Source organism: Leucoraja erinacea, chromosome 1 (genome assembly GCF_028641065.1).
Source record: "Leucoraja erinacea ecotype New England chromosome 1, Leri_hhj_1, whole genome shotgun sequence".
Taxonomy (NCBI): domain Eukaryota; kingdom Metazoa; phylum Chordata; class Chondrichthyes; order Rajiformes; family Rajidae; genus Leucoraja; species Leucoraja erinaceus.
Window position 1 is genome coordinate 124,523,310 of NC_073377.1, and position 18,629 is coordinate 124,541,938.

Genomic DNA, 18,629 nt, shown 5'->3' on the forward strand with positions numbered 1-18,629 from the left:
CATTGCTCATTGTACTTACCCTGACACTACAGTTCCCCTTTAAGGAATACTGCTCCTTTAATGGTTTAATCTGTAAATAATACAAGATATTTGAAAAGACTACAATATCCTTGCTGATTGGTCACTGTTAAACAAAACTACAAAAGTTATTATTCTATAAACTGTATTAGTACCAACACTATGTTTTCTGAAATGATGTGTAACAAAATATCTCACTGCTGACATTCACACACGGGTACGTGAATACATTTATTATGTATAATTTTGAAAATAAATTAAAAATATCTGGAGCCAGACATTTGCTATAGCAGCTTCTGTGGTTGCAGTTTGACTCCAAGAAAGGCAAAGGCCAATTCTTGAATGCACAACAACCCTTTTTGGATGCAATCTGGATTGTCATCGTTTTGGATCTCACGTATACAACCAAGATTTTTTTACTTTCTCATGATCTGACAGCAAGCTAGCGCCGCAGAGCTACTTGTACTTGTACCGCAGAGCTACTTGTACTTGTACCGCAGAGCTACTTGTACTTGTACCGCCGAGCTACTTGTACTGGGGCAGATGGTGTGGAGGGAGCAAATGGTGTGGAGCAAGACAAACCTTGGAACAAAAGATGCTGAAGAAAAACATTAGTGAGATGGAAACTAAAATGAACTCGTGGAGTTAATATTTACTTGATCCAGAACAGAAAAACAAGAAAAGTTCCATGATAATATTCAGCAGATTAATCTCAATGCCAAGAGTAGATTATTAATTGATAAATCTGCTTTTAGAACCAATTTACCCCAGCAATGTTTGGCCTATTGATTTACTGACACAGTATGTATCATTTTCAGTTTAGATTATATTATTACCATCCAAAGCAATTTCATCTATAAAGCTGCCAGACTAGATTTCATCAAAAACAGGCAGTGGTTCTTACGTGATTGGGTGGCGGTTCGGAGCTGTCCCCACCAGCACTGGGGAATTCCCGCTTGGGGCTGCTATGGTAACGCTCTGCTTCTTTCACCTGCACCAACTGCTCATCAAGGGCTTCTTTCTGCAGAATTAACTTCTGGGTGTGGCCTGCTTGAACGCCCAGGTCCTTCTCCAGGGCAAGGATAATTCTGTCTTTGCCTTTTATCTCATCCATCTGGGGAAAACATAAAACAAAAGTTAAAGTGTGACTTTCAAGGCACCATCACTGGCATTTCAAGGCAGGGGGTCTGCAGGGAGCGGCGCCGGGAGCCCGCGGCTCCTCTGGAGAAGACCGCTTTTCGGGGCTCCTGCAACGGCGAATTCTCCCGCCCGAGTTGCGGGGTCGAAGAGCTCCTGGAGCGGGGCCTAACACCATTGCCCCGCGCGGCTGGAACGGCTGCGGGACTCTGCGAGCGCACACCGGGGGCTTCAACACCAAGACCCGGTGTGCGACCTCCCCCCACCCGGCGTGGCCTCAATGGCCGCGGGACAATCGCCATCGCCACCGGGGGCTTAACTTTGACTCTGACATCGGGGGGGGGGGGGGGAGAGTGCAGTGGAGAGATAAGTTTTCTTGGCCTTCCATCGCAGCTGTGTGATGGATGTTTGTGTTGAGTTGTAGTTATGCTGTGTCTGGGTCTGTTTGTGTGTGTGTATGGCTGCAGAAACGGCATTTCGTTTGGACCTCTAGGGGTCCAAATGACAAATAAATTGACTCTTGACTCTTGACTCTTGAAAGAGAAATGTAAAATGCTCACGGCCTGCCACAAGTTTAAAAAACAAGAAAACATTTTATTTGTTTTTGAAACCCATTTTTCTCTCTTTCAAAGGTTAACTTTTTCTCTTTCCACAGATGCCGCCTGATCTGCTGAGTATTCAGGGCATTTTCTGCTCTATTTCAGATTTCCAGCATTTGATTTTCAAGTATTTTATTATGACTCTATTCAGCAAGTTCTTGGTGGCAGAAGGGTCAAGTTCCACAGGGCATGAATTAAAACGTCAGGCATGATACGAGGAAATATTTTCCATGCAGCGAGCAGTTTGATTTACAACAATGTGGTATTCTATTTCTTTTTTGGACAGTTTTGTTCATTCCTACAATTTATGCCCTCGCTGTGTTGTCAGTGCATTACACATGGTCCTTGCTGAGGGCACTAGTTGGGATGTGTCCCATGCTGCCACCCTCGATGTTTCAACCCAACCCAATCGTAGAAAGTCCAAGGAACAGCAGATGTTGGAGTTACTCCAGTACTGTGTGCCTGTTATTCCAACCATGCAAGGAATTATCTTCCCACTCACATGGAGCAGTATCTGGTCTCTACTTAGCAAAGGAGCTGAACTGGCTGAACTTTGTTGCCTTCCACCACAGTGAAGAATGCTGTGGTGGACGTTTGTGTTAAATTCTATTGTGTAATGTGTGCTCTTTTTAAGTGTATCGCTGCGGGCAAATTCATTTCACTGCACCTTCGGGTGCATGTGAGGAATAAAATTAACTTTGACTTTGATGGACTCTTTAGAGCAGAGTTGAGAGAGGGAACTCATCTCAACCTTACTCTAAGCAACACAATAGGACAGGCCTTCCATGCTGTGGCACATAGGAAACCCACAAATGCAAGGAGTGGAAGTAAGGAAGAATTCTGGTCTAGGATATTTGATGGTACAGTGTTTTATAGAACCTGAAGTCACACATGAGGTGACCATGAAGTGAAAGCTCCTGATTCTTCAGACATTTTCCGTTCACTGAAGCGAAAGCATCAATGCCTAAAATAGCTGGCATGCCTTATGGGCTGTCATGCCTGTGCTGGCTCTTTCCATTTCCATAATTTTATTATTCATTGGTGGCATTTATGGCCCATCCAATTGCTATTTCTGTTCCCACCTAACCAGTCCATTTACACTTTCCTGTCAGCTGGAGCTTTCTTCATCATTGTCAGACACTGTCAATGTAGGTATCATTTGCAAACTATTTAATTGTGCTCCCTGTACTTATGTTCAAATCCTTTTCCGTCAACCACATAAAATCCATTGTTTACAATGCAAAGCGTCTTCAAATACAACCAGGTCAGCTTTATTTTCCTGTTCTTCTCTCAGGGACTGCATATTTATTATCTTTGCATATCTATCCAGAGTTTGAACCTGCTCCCACATACATTCCAGTTCAGGATTTTTTAAATTCATGTCCTGTAGAACTTGACCCTTTCACCACCAAGAACTGTTTTTTTCCTTTATTAAAGAAATAATTTATTAAATCATTTCCCTTCAGGGGAACAGCCTCAGCTATCTATAGAGTCCCTCATCCCCAAAACCATTCTATTAATTAATTTTGAACATAGATTTGAATTTTCACATCCATCTCATTGTAGGTTAACTGGAACTGATACAATTACCTAGCAATAAGCTGAACCAATGCTTTACAGAAGTGCAATATAATTTCTTTAAGAAGGAACTGCAGATGCTGGAAAATCGAAGGTAGACAAAAATGCTGGAGAAACTCAGAGGGTGAGGCAGCATTAATTAGATTACTTAATTAATTTTAATTAGATTCTATGGAGCGAAGGAAATAGGCAACGTTTTGGGTCGAAAGCCTTCTTCAGACTGATGCGAGGGTGAGGGGTGGGAAGGAGAAAGGAAGAGGTGGAGCCAGTGGGCTGAGGGAGAGCTGAGAAGGGGAGGAGAAAGTAAGGACTACCTTAAATTAGAGAAGTCAATGCCCAAGCGATATATGAGGTGCTGCTCCTCCAATTTACGGTGGTCCTCACTCTGGCAAATGGATGAAGTCAGTGAGTTGTATGTGGGTGCAGGAGGTAGCACCAACGCAGTCGTCGATGTAGCATCGATATAATTTCCTTGTGTTTGAATATCAGGATCCTGCAGGCTGTTTTTTAAATCATCTTTCAGTTTAACTACCACTTTCAAATATTTTTGCACTTAAATACCCAGATCTCTATGTTCCTCTACCCCTTTTAGAATCACGCCCTTTCTTCATTCTATTGATTTCACTGTTAAATTTCATTCGCCACATGAACAGCCATGATCACATTGAATGGTGTTGCGGGCTCAAAGGGCCAAACGGCCTCCTTCTACACCTATTTTCTATGTTTCTATATCACCTTTTCCACCTCTCTGTCTACATTTTCTTTATCTGTGACTTTCCCTTCCATTATTACAAGTTCTGTGTTGTCTGCAAATTGTGACAGGTGCCTTGTGCCTTGGTCATTGTCATGAATATGCATCAGGAATAGCAATGGTCCTAGTGCTGGCCCTTGGGAAAGACTGTTTGCCTTACTCCAGCCCAAAAAGCAACCATTCATCACGACTCGCTGCTGACATTAAGTCAATTTCACCCCCTGCTGTCTCAGCTCCTTTTTATTCCGTGAGCTTCAATTTTTGATGATCGCCTTATCATGTAACACTTTATCAAATACCTTTCAAAATTCCACTAATGTGAACACACCATTAACTTCATTGTTCTTCATCCATTGTTAATCCGTCAAAAATAATTTCAAGTGATTCACCTTTAATTTGTCCAAATTATAAATTCTGCCCCTGATTGGGGTTATCAGCATCTTAGTTTAGTTTAGTTTATTGTCACAGGTACCAAGGTGTAGTGAAAATCTGTTTTGCTGCCTGCTATCCACTCAGTAAAAAGACTGTATATGATTATAATCACGCCGCCCACAATATACAGGTACAGGAATAATGTTTAGTACAAAATAAAGTTCAGTAAAGTCCAATTAAAGATAGTCTGAGGCTCTCCAGACTTAAGAATAAGGGGTAAGCCATTTAGAACTGAGACGAGGAAACACTTTTTCTCACAGAGTTGTGAGTCTGTGGAATGCTCTGCCTCAGAGGGCGGTGGAGGCCGGTTCCTCTGGACACCTTCAAGAGAGAGCTGGATAGGGCTCTTAAAAATAGCGGAGTCAGGGGATATGGTGAGAAGGCAAGAACGGGGGGGGACACTGATTGGGGATGATCAGTCTATTGTCCAGTGAGGTACATGGTTATACTGACACACCGTATAATGCTGGATTCATTTTTTTGATCCCTTTTTTGAACAAGAGTGCAACATAATGCACTTTAGCTGTCTGGCACCATCCCTTACCCAGAAATCACAAAAAAGACACAAAGTGCTGGAGTAAATCAGCCGGTCAGACTGTATCACCACGAAAATGGATAGTCAATGTTTCTGGTCAGGACACTTCTTCAGACTGATTGTAGAAGGGGGGAGGGAGAAAGCTTGAAGAAAGCGAGAATACTCTCCAAGAATGATTGGAAGAGTACAGTCAATAGCTCTGCAACCGACATCTTCATTTATCTCAACAACCTAAAATGTATTCCATTGACATTGTATGATTGATCTACCTTATGTACAGCCAACTATTCTAATACAACCACTTTATCCATTTCACCTATACAGTAACTCAAATTCTTCCTCGTTTGTTTATCGCCCTTGGTAAAGACAAATTTCAAGTTCTCGCAACAATATTTTTGCCAACCCTGCATTAACTGTGCATGTAGTCAAAATAGTAAAAGATTAAGTAATCAGAAGTGTCAAAGAATCACTGACCTTTATCTCAAGGGCATTACGGTTAAAAAATGAGAAAATTATAATTCAATTGTACTGAAAATGATCAGAATCTATCTGAACTGTTAGGTTTTAGCTTTGACAACAATCCTCAGGGAGGGTATACTGGTCTTTACAGGGTATATATAAAACAAATGAGAAATCAGAAACTGGATGACTTTTAACCAATTCTTTGTTAACATTAAAGTTTAAATATAAACTCGCTGAAGTAGTTCCTCAACATTTTTCGTACAGCCATTCTTCGTTTCATTGTTTCTTCTTTTTTTGACATTATGGGGCAGCACAGTGGCACAGCGGTAGAGCTGCTGCCTTACAGCGCCAGGGACACAGGTTCGATCCTGACTATAGGTCTGTATGGAGTTTGTAAGTTTTCCCTGTAACTGCAAGGGTTTTGCTGCGGGTATGCCGGTTTCCTCCCACACTCCAAAGACCTACTAGTTGGTACATTAATTGACTTTGTTAAAATTGTACATTTTCTCTAGTGTGTAAGATAGTTGTAGCATACGGGGTGATCACTGGTCGGAGTGGTCTCGTGGGCCTAAAGGCTGTTTTCGCGTTGTATCTCTAAACTAAACTAAACTAAATTACGCATTCACCAACACGTTTCAGATCAATGCGTTCAGCTAGGAAGCGTGTAGCTCCTTCCACTTAGATTCATGGTGAATTGAGTTACAATGGCTCCTGTAACTAACCTGAAAGTACTTTAATATATGTAAGAAAGAACTGCAGATGCTGGTTTAAATCATAGGTAGACACTAAATGCTGGAGTAACTCAGCGGTCCATGGGGATGGCAGCATCTCTGGAGAGAAGGAATGGGTGATGTTTCAGGTCGAGACTCTTCTTCAGACTTTAATATATTTACACACAGTTTGCTCTTTAGGGTTGATTCAAGAAAATTATTTTAAATATTAGCTACAGCTATTGATACCTGCTACAAAGTTACTCATAATCAGTTTTACAAAGACATTTTTTTAGTTTATCGAAAATCCTGAGGTTAGTTGACAGCATTACTTCAGCTGCCAAGACCTTGAGCTCTGACATTTGTTCAATCTTTGCATTAATTATTAGGGACCATGTAAATGTGAATGACATTGACGAACTACATTTCATTCCAAAGGCTCGTTTAAGTCTCTTATCTGAATAATGATTCTGGTAAATCAATTAGAAAACCAACTGTATGGTTTAATATTCTGCTGAGTTTTAAACCATGGATGGCTTTATTTACGAGTCAGCTTTCCCAGATGAGCTGTGTGTTTCATGCAACTTGCATGCTGCACTTTATGTCTCCACTGCATGTTAAGAGAGGAATAAAGTAGATAACAGAGGTAGACACAAAATGCTGGAGTAACTCAGCAGGACAGGCAGCAGCATTTTTTACACAGAGAGTGTTGAATCTGTGGAATTCTCTGCCACAGAAGGTAGTTGAGGCCAGTTCATTTGCTATATTTAAGAGGGAGTTAGATGTGGCCCTTGTGGCTAAAGGGATCAGGGGGTATGGAGAGAAGGCAGGTACAGGATACTGAGTTGGATGATCAACCATGATCATATTGAATGACGGTGATGGCTCGAAGGGCCGAATGGCCTACTCCTGCACCTATTTTCTATGTTTCTATCTCTGGAGAGAAGGAATGGGTGACGTTTTGGGTTAAGACCCATCTTCAGACTTAAACCAGCATCTGCAGTTCTTTCCTACACAAAGCAGATACATGATCCCGACTTCCTCATTAAATCCAGTTAAAATTTAAGGTTTTATTTTAGGCTTACTTCAAGGGTGTTTCTTTGTTATTACCATTGTTCAGCAAAATGGGTATTTCAAACTAGTCCAATGTATAAACCTTTGTTTTTTACAATAATTTGCAACCAAAGTGACAATAACAATACCTAAATACTCATTCATCCACTGTCACTGATACTTTTACCGTTCCAGGAATTTCCCGCCAACATCTCACCCCCTCAACTCCTGCGTTTTCCCACTGGCATCTCTGATCAACACAATCCACAACCTAACATTACAATTAAGCTCAAATGGATAGTAATCTATGTGTAACTTCTGCTTTTCTGAAAGTTGCATCCGAACAACAAAACACATTTGCAATACTGTAACATTACATAGCTAGCTCAGAGATTTATTGAGATTTAAAAAAAATATCAACTGAATCTTCCAAGTGAATTTAAGAGGATTCATTTTTCAAAATGTTAGTGCTATTTATAGTGCCTCCATATATGTACACCTGAAGAATGTCAGATAATAGTAAAGGCAGTTCATTGTCTGAACAAGGGGCCTGACCCGAAACTTCACCCAATTGTTTTCTCCAGAGATACTGCTTGACCCGTTGAGTTATTCCAGCACTTTGTGTCTACCTTTGGTATAAACCAGCATCTGCAGTTCTTTAATTCTACCCTAGTTTATTCCCTTGGTGTTTTATCCTTCTTGAACATTGTTTGCTATTTTGCTGTACAGTGTGCTAGTTGTTTTAAAGTGTCAAAGTATTTGCCACATAAACCAACTGGTTAATTCAACACATGTGAACTGCATCTGAAACTGCCCATTATTGTACCACAGATATTATGCAGCATATTATCTGTGATTTGATGACAAGATCTTCCATTGTGGGTCTATCCCTTAGATGTGTCATCTTAATATCTTGCTTAATCCTAACATCATGCTGTCACCTGTTAATAAAGAAGAGGGATAATACTAGGGAATATACAACACGCCACAATGAATTTCCAATCATTTGATATATTTGGATGAAGATTTGCCTGCACAGCAAAAAAAAAAAATACCATTAGGAAATCAATGTATGTTGCTATTTCTATCTAACAGCACATCAATAAAAATAAACTCATGCGTTCCAGAGAAGAAAGATGTAAAAGAAATCTGGAATAATCTTACTGTCAAAATTGCATTATAAATGATGCAGCAGAAAGTTCCTACCACAAGATGATGCTGGTTTCCCTTGGTATGTCAGTACGCTTGTGACCCAGTGATAGCAGAGTCTCAGGAGAAAACGGGGCTTGAGCTCAATGACAGAGGATGAACATAATAAATGGGGTGATCCAGTCAAGGGCCTGTCGGCGACTTGCCAGCATTCGTCATAATAATAATAATAATAATCTTATTTATATAGCACATTTTTAGTCAACTTGCATTGACCCCAAAGTGCTTCACAGAATTACATTACATTTACACACAGGCAAAGGTGGGTGAAGTGTCTTGCCCCAAGGACACAACGACAGTATGCACTCCAAGCGGGATTCGAACCGGCTACCTTCCGGTCGCCAGCCGAACACTTAGCCCATTGCGCCATCGTCATAGTCGCAGCAGGTCTCTAAAAAATGTTCAATGAGTTGCGGGGTGACGCCTGTATGGTCGTGAGTAGTCGCCCAAAGAGTCGTACCTTTTTCTGGTCGCTGCTGAATTTTCAACATGTTGACATTTTTGGAGACCTGCTGCGACTATGACGGGTGCCAGCAAGTTGCCGAAAAAAATCGCATAAATGGGACAGGCACTTCAGGTAGAGAGCTATCAGTATTCTGGGTGGGTGGCTCACCAATTACTCTGGCTCTCTAGTTGGCACTTGTAACATAGAACAATGCAGTGCAGGAACAGGCCCTTCAGCCCACAACGTCCATGCTGAACATAATGTCGAGTCAAACTCATCCCCTCTGTCTGCACATGATCCATATCCCCCCGTTCCCTGCCTGGCAAGGTGAGAGAGGCTCCCTTCACAGCACATGGGAACAAGGATAAATGATTTTCTTTTTCTTTTGAATTGTAACTTAGAATCATCACCAGCATCAGGCTTGCTAATTCCAGAGCACTTGTACCTGAAATTCCCTAAATACTCCCAACCTGCTTTTGTCCTCAAGATTCCTTGGACAATTATATAGGATTAAGCTTTATTTCCCTTAAATGTATCCATGAAGTGTCTTAGAGACTAGCTTCTAAATTAAAATATAATGCCAAATTTCTCACTTAAACCAAGTGGATAAGTGATATATTCTAAAAGAAAGAAATCAATTTGATAACAATACAAAGCTCTTGCAGGGTGCATCACTCAGTTTCATCAAAGTCCTGTCATATAGCTAGTGCAGCAGTCTACACTTAGTTAAATTAGAGATGGTTCCTCTACACAAATGACATTCCTACTGATGGGGGTCATACATTATGTGAACTAGTGTTCAATTATCATTTTGATGTTACTTGTTCAAAACCATTTGGCACACAAAAGCACATACTTATCTTTAGCCTCATGCATTGCATTGGAGGTGGAATATCATTGGAAGACTGAAGCCTATTTTGGAGTTAGATTGAGTGGTGTTAGATCCCCCACAAAGATCATACCCTCCGCAACTCCCTGGTTCACTCATCCCACCTAAACCAGCCCCCCTCCAGGTACTTTCCCCTGCAACCGCAATAAATGCAACATATGTCCCTATATTTCTTCCCCCGACAGTACTTTCAGGTGAGGCAGAGGTTCACTTGCACCTCCTCCAACCTCATCTACTGTATCTGCTGTTCCAGATGTGTACTTCTTTATATCGTTGACACCAAGCGCAGGCTCAACGATCATTTCACTGAACACCTCCGCTTAATCCACCTAGCCCTACATGATCTCTTAGTTACTAAAGACTTTAACTCCCATCCCATTCCCAACCTGACCTTTCTGTCCTGGGCCCCCTCCACTGTCAGAATCAGGCTCAATGCAAATTGGAGGAACAGCACCTCATATCTTGTTGTAGCAGCTTACACACCAGTGGTATGAATATTGATTTGTATAACTTCATGTAACCCTTGCTTTCCCTCTCTCTGTCTCTCCCCTAACCTAGTTCTCCGACTAGTTTCACTGTCCTCCTGATAAACGTTTACTGATTGTATGCCTCGTTGTCACCTTCCCCTCACCTAACAATGAACCATTCTACATTTTCCTCGATCAGCGTCCCCTTATCCTTCCATACCTTTCTGCCTCCCTCTCCCCTGACTCTCAGTCTTAAGAAAAGTCTCAACCCGAAACGTCACCTATTCCTTCTCTCCAGAGATGCTGCCTGTCCTGCTGGGTTACTCCAGCATTTTGTGTCTATCTATGGTTTGTAAAAGTGACAGGGTCCAACCAGAATATCCAAGAATCGAATTAAAGAAAATTCAAGACTATGGTCTCATGAAAACTATAATGAGTTCTCTACTGATTTCAAATGCAAGTAGAAGCTGGTGCAGCATATATTTGATGGCATCATACATTTGTGGAGATACAAGAAACTTCAGATGCTAATAGATTTTAGAGGATTTTGTGGAGACGGTGTTGGTGGTCTCTCCAATACTTTGAGGAGTAGGTAGTCTGTGTCTCCGAAGTTTACAGGATGGTGGGGATCACTGCTGCCCAGTAAACCATCAGCGTTGTGATGGAGTTGAACTCTTGATCTTCAAACACTCTTTTCCTCAATCACTCAAAGGTTAAGTGCACTCACGGGAAGTGATGGTGAGTTTCATTGTCAATGTCTATGTTTGTTGGGAAGTCGCTATCAAGAATGGGGAAATGATTTACATTTTCCTGGTTCTAATAAACAAATCGTTATTGCCAGAATACCAAGTTGCACAGAGGGGGTCGTTTTGGACAAGTGAACTGTTGGACCCATTTTCTCACAGGTTTGGAACTGGTGTTGAGTGCGTCAGTTGCCAGTGGTGCTCCACAGCTTGATGACTAAACCTGTGGTGACTGGGGTAGGTGAAGCTCGGCGGTTGTACAGTCCCATTGGTCCTGCAAGTTAGCTCCACTCCATTGAGAGGCTGCTTGGAGGTCAGAGAGACATAGCGTCATATAGCGTGGAAACAGGCCCTTTGGCTCAACTTGCCCACACCGGCCAACATGCCCCACCTACACTAGTCCAACCTGCCTGCCTTTGGCCCATATCCCTCTAAACCTGTCCTATCCATGTACCTTCATGAATACTTCTTCAACGCTGTGATAGTCCCTGCCTCAGCTACCTCCTCCAGCAGCTCATTCCATACAGCCACCAACCTTTGTGTAAAAAAGGTTATCGCTCAGGTTCCTATTAAATCTTTCCCCCCTCACTTTAAACCTATGTCCTCTGGTTCTCGATTCCCCTACTCTGGTCAAAAATACTGCGTTCACCTGATCCATCCCTCTCATGTTTTGTACACTTGATGTGCATTGCTTCAGCAAGAAAGATTAATGGGCCTGTCCCACTTACGTGACTTTTTTTGCGACTTCCGGCACCCGTCATAGGTCGTTGCAGGTCGGCGAATATTTTCAACATGTTGAAAATTCAGCGGCGACCAGAAAGATGCTACGACTCTTTGGGCGACTGAGGAGACTACTCACGACGATACAGGCGACACCCTGGCAACATGTCGCGGGTGCAACCTCTATGGTCGTGAGTTCCTTGTTCTGGTCGCCACTGGATTTTCAACATGTTGAAAATTTTCGGCGACCTGTCACGAACTATGATGGGTGCTGGCAGTCGCCGAAAAAGTCACGTAAGTGGGACAGGCCCATTAGTGCAGTAACAGGGCAGTGGTACAGCTTTGCTTCACAAATAGTTTGCTCCAAATCCACTGGTTACACTCACAGCTTGCATGCCATCATGAAGGAAATATAAGATGGAGATGAATATCTTTGGGCAGTCAAATTTGAGAACGAGTCCTTCTCAATTGATGGGAATCAAAATCTTTTGTGAGGTAAAAAAAACATGTGTAGGAAGGAATTGCAGATGCTGGTTTACACCGAAGACAGACACAAAAGGCTGGAGCAACTCAGCGGGTCAGGCAGCATCTGTGGAGAAAAGGAATAGGCGACTTTTGCGTTGAGACAGCTGAAACAAAAGTCATGTTGTCACCACTCCTTGCATATTTCTGAGAGATGTTGAAAGGTGGAGTTCAATCTCACTGGGCACCACGATGGACAGAGTTCACACTATGATTTGGGAGATAGATCCCATGCCTGTCACGCTGTTGACGGTCTTGGTGAGAGAAAGACAGCTGGTCACTTTGTCATCCAGTGAACAGATGGCTGGGATGAGCAACAGGAGGAGCAGTTCCCCTGTTGTCCAAGGCCATGTCTCCAACTCACTATTTGGGGTGTATCATGACTTGCAGTTATTTGGGAACGATCTGCAAAACTGCTGACCTAGTGAAGGAAGATGAGACAAGGGTGGATAACTCTTCTACAACCAGCACACAGACAATGGGCCGAATGCCCTTTTAGTTTGGTTTATGGTTGTCACGTGTACCAAGGTACAGTGAAAAGCATTATTGTTGCATGCTATCCAGTCAGTGACAAGACTGGTTGCAAGATGATTACAATCAAGCCGTCCACTGTAATTAATTAATGTTTTGTTTATAGGGACAGTGCATATTAATTAACATTTGCATGTAAATATGTGAGATTGTAGCCAATCAGTAGCTAATTTCCGTCTCTAATCCCAGGCAAAGGTAGGTGAAGTGTCTTGCCCAAGGACACAACGACAGTACACACTCCAAGCAGGATTCGAACCGGCCACCTTCAGGTTGCCAGCCGAACACTTAGTCCATTGCGCCATCTGTCGATACAAAATTAAGGGTATAACGTTCAGCGCAAAATAAAGTCCCGGTCAGTCTAATTAAAGCTAGTTTGAAGACTCCAATGAGGTAGATGGGAGGTCAGAACGCTCTCCAGTTGGTGACAGAACGGGTCAGTTGTTTGATAAAAGCTGGGAAGGAACTGTCCCTGAATCTGGGGGTATGCATTTTCAAACTTCTATACCTCCTGCCTGATGGGAGAGGGGAGAAGAGGGAGTGACCAAGGTGAGACTGGTCTTTAATTATGCTGGTGGCCTTGCCTTGACAGGATAAAGTGTAGATTTTGCATTAGCATGATTAACAACTACAATTTCTATCATTATTTTTTCTATGACATATCAAAATGATCTCTAGTCCATGAGATCTGAGTGTTCCATAACTAGATGACACTAATCTACGGAAATAAAACTATTCACTTGCACAACCAAAGAGTTTTATCAGGAGGCAATCCATCAGATCTGGGCTTATAACCCCTGGACAATTCCCTCCACCAAAGCTTGGTTATAGATGGCTGAACACTTTCCCCTATAGTAAACTAATCTCACTCTGCAGGCTTCAATCTTCTGCTTGTAAAGTCAGTCAGCTGCAGAACAAGATTATAATCTGCTGATGCTACAAAATAAAAATCGTAACAAGATTGTCTTCCCCATAAAGAGGATTAAAACTTTGCGCATCTTGTATCCCTAAGGTGTAATACAATAAATTTCTAGTACAGCATTAGGCTATAACACTAAAATATTTCTCTCACAGCCTGGCAAAGTGGCCTTGAGAGAACAAAATTGGATTTGGATTTTGTAAGGGAACTACTCAGAAGCAGATTTACAATTTTCAGATTGCTGCTTTCATTATTGTATCCTATTTTATGGTGTTTAGTCTAATTTTGAGATACAGCATGGAACCAGGCCCTTCCCTCTTACACTTATTCTATCCTACGCACTAGGGCCAAGTTACAGAGGCAATTAACCTACAAATCTGCACATCTTTGGAATGTGGGGGGGAACCGGAGCAGCCTGAGAGAAATCATGCGGTCACAGGGCGAACGTACAAACTCCGTACAGACAGCACCCGTAGTTGGGATCGAACTTGGGTCTCTGGCACTGTAAGGCAGCGGGTCTACCGCTACGACACTGTACCGCCCCATGTAATGTCATGCCTTTCTTATTATCTTTTCCAACACAAAAATATCTTGGCCAAATGCCCATATCAATCATGTCCAATCCTCCAACCCTAGTTTCTTGTACACCACATCCTTTTCTGACCAGCTGGACTTGACCCAGAGTGCCAGAAGCCATTAGTAACAAATTATTCAGCATATTAGTTTAGCACGATCCCACCAACTCAGATGTAGTTGCTTAAACTGATTCCACCTACCACATGGTTTCACTATATCAAAGAAATTGCATTAAGGGCATAATTTGCGCGTCATTTACGCAACATAATTTACGAGTCATGACGCACGCGTTGTGACGTGCATGTGATGCACGCATGGCATGCATAACGCACGCATGGTGAGACGTGGTGGCGTATGCAGTGACACGTGGTTGCACATGGCGCCCCAGGATTTTGGGATTCACAAAATCTTCGCTCGCCATCTGCGTGACGCGCAAATCTCGCCCGAGTGGAACAGGCCCTTTAGTTTCACCTACATTTTGCTGTTAGAGTGTAACATTCTTTAGTATATTTTTTAGTATAATTTTTTACGTTGATTTATATCTGAAGAAGGGTCTCGAACCAAAACGTCACACATCCAATTTCTCCAGAAATGCTGCCCAACCCACTGAGTTACTCCAATCACTTGATTATTTTTTTTGTGAATGAACATTTTCAGTTCCTTGTATCTTCTTGTAAACTTATTCTATACTCGGATTCAACTCGGATTTGATTAACAGTCCCTTATCTTAAACATTATCTGTTTCTCCTTCCACTGATGCTGCCTGTTCAGCTTACTTTTTCTTAATTCTACTCATTTAAGACCAGCGTGCCGAGCATATTCCACAACTTTGCTAGTCTGTTCAACAATATATTGAACAGATTAGCCTAAAGAAGGGGCCTGATCTTGAAACATCACTTATCCATGTTCTCCAAAGATGCTGCCTGGCCCACTGAGGTACTCTAGCACTTTGTGTCTTTTTTTTTTGAAAACCTGCATCTGCAGTTCCTTGTTTCTACACATTTAATGTGCAGGTATGTTTTGCCATTCTCCTATCATAGAAATTCCTTTTGTTCAGCCCATCCCCTTGCCACCATCTCTCCTATTGAAAACTAACTGGGATCTTTCTCTTTCCCTGTTTTGACTGATGATCACAGACCAAAACCTTTGACTGTTTCTCTTTCCACAGATGCTGCCTATTGGTGTTAATCAACACAAGGTAGACACAAAAAGCTGCAGTAACTTACAGGCAGCATCTCTGGAGAGAAGGAATGGGTGATGTTTCGGGTCGAGACCCTTCTTCAGAACCAACATCTCTGAGAATGATTTAACAACCTGTGCTTTTAACATGAGTGGCTTCTTAGCTGGAGAACATTAAACATTGAATAATCCTAACCAGAAGAATCTATGTCCTGAAATGTTCACTTTTATCTGTTTCTGACAAGATGGGTAATGTCACCAAATATGTTTAAAATATTAAATTCAAAAGCGCTCAAATCCTTCTAAGTCTTTTCACATATAAATATCTCAGAAATTTGAGAAAGGAGCTATGAATTTAGTTTCCATTTATAAATCTATTACAACTTAGAATAAGACGTACCCTAAGGACCGATTTGAGTATGAATTATCAAGGATGACGAGTTGTCTCACTAAAGGCGTGAGAACAGATGCATTTATTTAATGAATTCCTGTCACGATTTTCCAGCACTTGCATCAAGATTACACTTCTTCCATGCAAAGGTTCAATGAGTGCAAATGGAACTTCAGTTTCAATGAAATTCAGTGTGGACATTTTTAATTGTTGCTATATTTACCATTCTTCTGTAAAAGCTGTGGAGTTTCATCACAATTTAATTTTATGGACTTAAATATTAGGACACATCATTTATATACTCATAATGCTAGGTTTAGTGCCCAACAAGGGCAGCAAAGTGACGCAGGGGTAGAGCTGCTGCCTTACAGTGCCAGAGACCCTGGTTCGATCCTGACTATGGGTGCCTTCTGGATGGAGTTGGTATGTCCTCCCCACGACCCACGGGTTTTCTCCGGGAGCTCCTGTTTCCTCCCACACTCCAAAGACATACAGGTTTGTAGGTTAATTGGTTTCTGTGAATTGCCCCTAGGGTGCAGGAGTGATAGTGTACGGATGATCGATGGTCGGTGTGGACTTGGTGGGCTGATGGGCTTGTTCCCATGCTGTATCTGTAACACTTAAAAACTAAAACTAAAACATTTTCGCATGCTATAGATAAAGGCTAAGCTTGCCACTGAAATTGGTCCTAAGATTTAACACGGGTATTCTGATTTTGGACAGGAGGACAAAGTGTGGCGTTCATATGTGTAATTAGCATGTTACTGTTATCATGCCCAGAAGAATCAGTGACACAGTGTGCTAGAGAGGCACATTTCATGCCTTGGATAAGTTGGGGAGCAGAGATCTTTGCTGACCTTAGCAAAGGTAGATTGGAAATCAGGGCCGGATTTAGATGAAGAGAGGCCCTAAGCTGTTCCACTTGTGAGCCCCCCACCCCCAATCTCCCACCCCCACGACTAGAGGAAGGTGGTCCACTATATTGACACCGATTTGCAGCCAAGCGTGGCCAATGAGATAAGGGGCTGGAAAGCTGCTCTTTATTTATTTATTTATATATTTATTGCCACTGCTAGTGTCGAGTTATTGGTTTAAAACACTATTATTCTGTAATGGAGGGCAAGGAAAATTACTGAAGGTTTGTTTAGAGACTACAGTGCGTTGTGACAGCATATATAAGAAATGCCTATGACAGTGCCAAAAATATTATACACCTTGCAGGGCTCTCACTTCCAATGGAAGTGCAATGCAACAATTGGTTTCCTTAAATGACATTCCTCTCTGTTTTGGGGGCAGGGAACACTGTGGGGAATAACACAATCATTTAAACCAGAAGTATCCCTATTCAAATAATCAATCTATGTAAATTATCTCATAACATCCTTACAAAAATCAGACACAATGGAATGTACAGGAAATATACCACTGGGACATTACTTTAACATATATTTTGTCATTCCCTGAAGATAGACACAAAATGCTGGAGTAACACAGCGGGTCAGGTAGCACCTCTGCAGAAAAAGATAGATGAGGTTTCGGGTCGAGACCCTTCTTCAGTCATTCCCTGTCTGATTGTGATTAATCAAACCTATTCTAGGTCCCTGCTATATCTTATAAATTAATCCATTTGGATAGTCTTTGTCAACTAGGATTACAGCCTTGGGTTACTTTGCATTTTATATCCATTCATTCATTATGCCCTGTATCTTCCACATGTATATAAATGTTTTTAAAATGCCAGAATTGCAGTGATCAAATGGTATATTTGCTCATATCCTGGAGAGATATTGCACTTGGAGTTTAAAAGATGCACAGGATGATATTATCTGTTGACTCACTCAACTGCAGCCTCCACTGTGAGAACAGAGATAGTGGTTTTTAATGAACACTTATTTGGGAGCTGCAATGCTTTTTGAAGCAGACATTAGTTGAGCAAGAGAGCATTGTTCATAAGAACACAGTTATATATTATATCCAATTGCATGAAAACATCTTTAATAATCATCCCTGGGGACATTACTGAGAAATTCACGTTGATTAGTGGAAGAGCTGGCATGAGTTAAAGAGTTTACAGAATAAGCTGAGATGGCTGAAAGGTTAACAGCCACTTTGAAAAGCAGCAGCGATGAATCAGAGAAACAAATGGATTGGACTACAGGAAGATGATTTCTAACCACTCTCTAAGTTCGAGCTTCCAAAGACATGCAGGTTTGTACATTAATTGCTCCTAGTGTTTAGTGAGTGGGTGGAAAAGTGGAATTACATACATCTAATGTACAGTGGGCTGAAGGGCTCTTTAGACTTTAGAGATACAGCATGGAAACAGACCCCTCAGCTCACCGACTCCATGCCAACGTAGCCTGGCACTATTCTACACACTAGGTACAACTTACAATTTATAGAAGCCAATTAACCTACAAACCGGTGTAGGAAGGAACTGCAGATGCTGGTTTAAACCAAAGATAGACCCACAAAAAGCTGGAGTAACTCAGCAGGGCAGGCAGCATCCCTGGAATAAAGGAATGGGTTACGTTTCGGGTCAAGAAAAAGGGTCTGACAAAGGGTCTCGGTGTGAAATGTCACCCATTGCTTCTCTCCAGAGATACTGCTTGTCCTGCTGAGTTGCTCCAGATTTTTGTGTCTATCTTCAACCTACGAACCTGCATGTCTTTAGAATATTGGAGGAAACCAGAGAAAACTCATGTGGTCACAAGGAAAACATACAATTCCGTACAGACAGCTCCCATAGTCAGGATCGAACCCAGG

At 41.9% G+C, this 18,629-nt stretch overlaps 1 protein-coding gene across 2 annotated transcripts in view; it reads right to left on the bottom strand.

The window, feature by feature from the left end:
• Nucleotides 1–18,629, bottom strand: part of LOC129701614 (janus kinase and microtubule-interacting protein 1-like) — a 320,171-nt gene that overhangs the window by 128,178 nt on the left and 173,364 nt on the right. The window contains exons 5-6 of one of the 2 annotated variants that reach the window (XM_055642929.1): nucleotides 923–1,132; nucleotides 20–70 (exon numbers count right to left, since the gene is read on the bottom strand). In XM_055642929.1, coding sequence (XP_055498904.1) covers nucleotides 20–70; nucleotides 923–1,132 — 261 coding nt within the window. The remainder of the gene's footprint in view (nucleotides 1–19; nucleotides 71–922; nucleotides 1,133–18,629) is intronic. The other variant, XM_055642935.1, reaches the window with a different exon arrangement.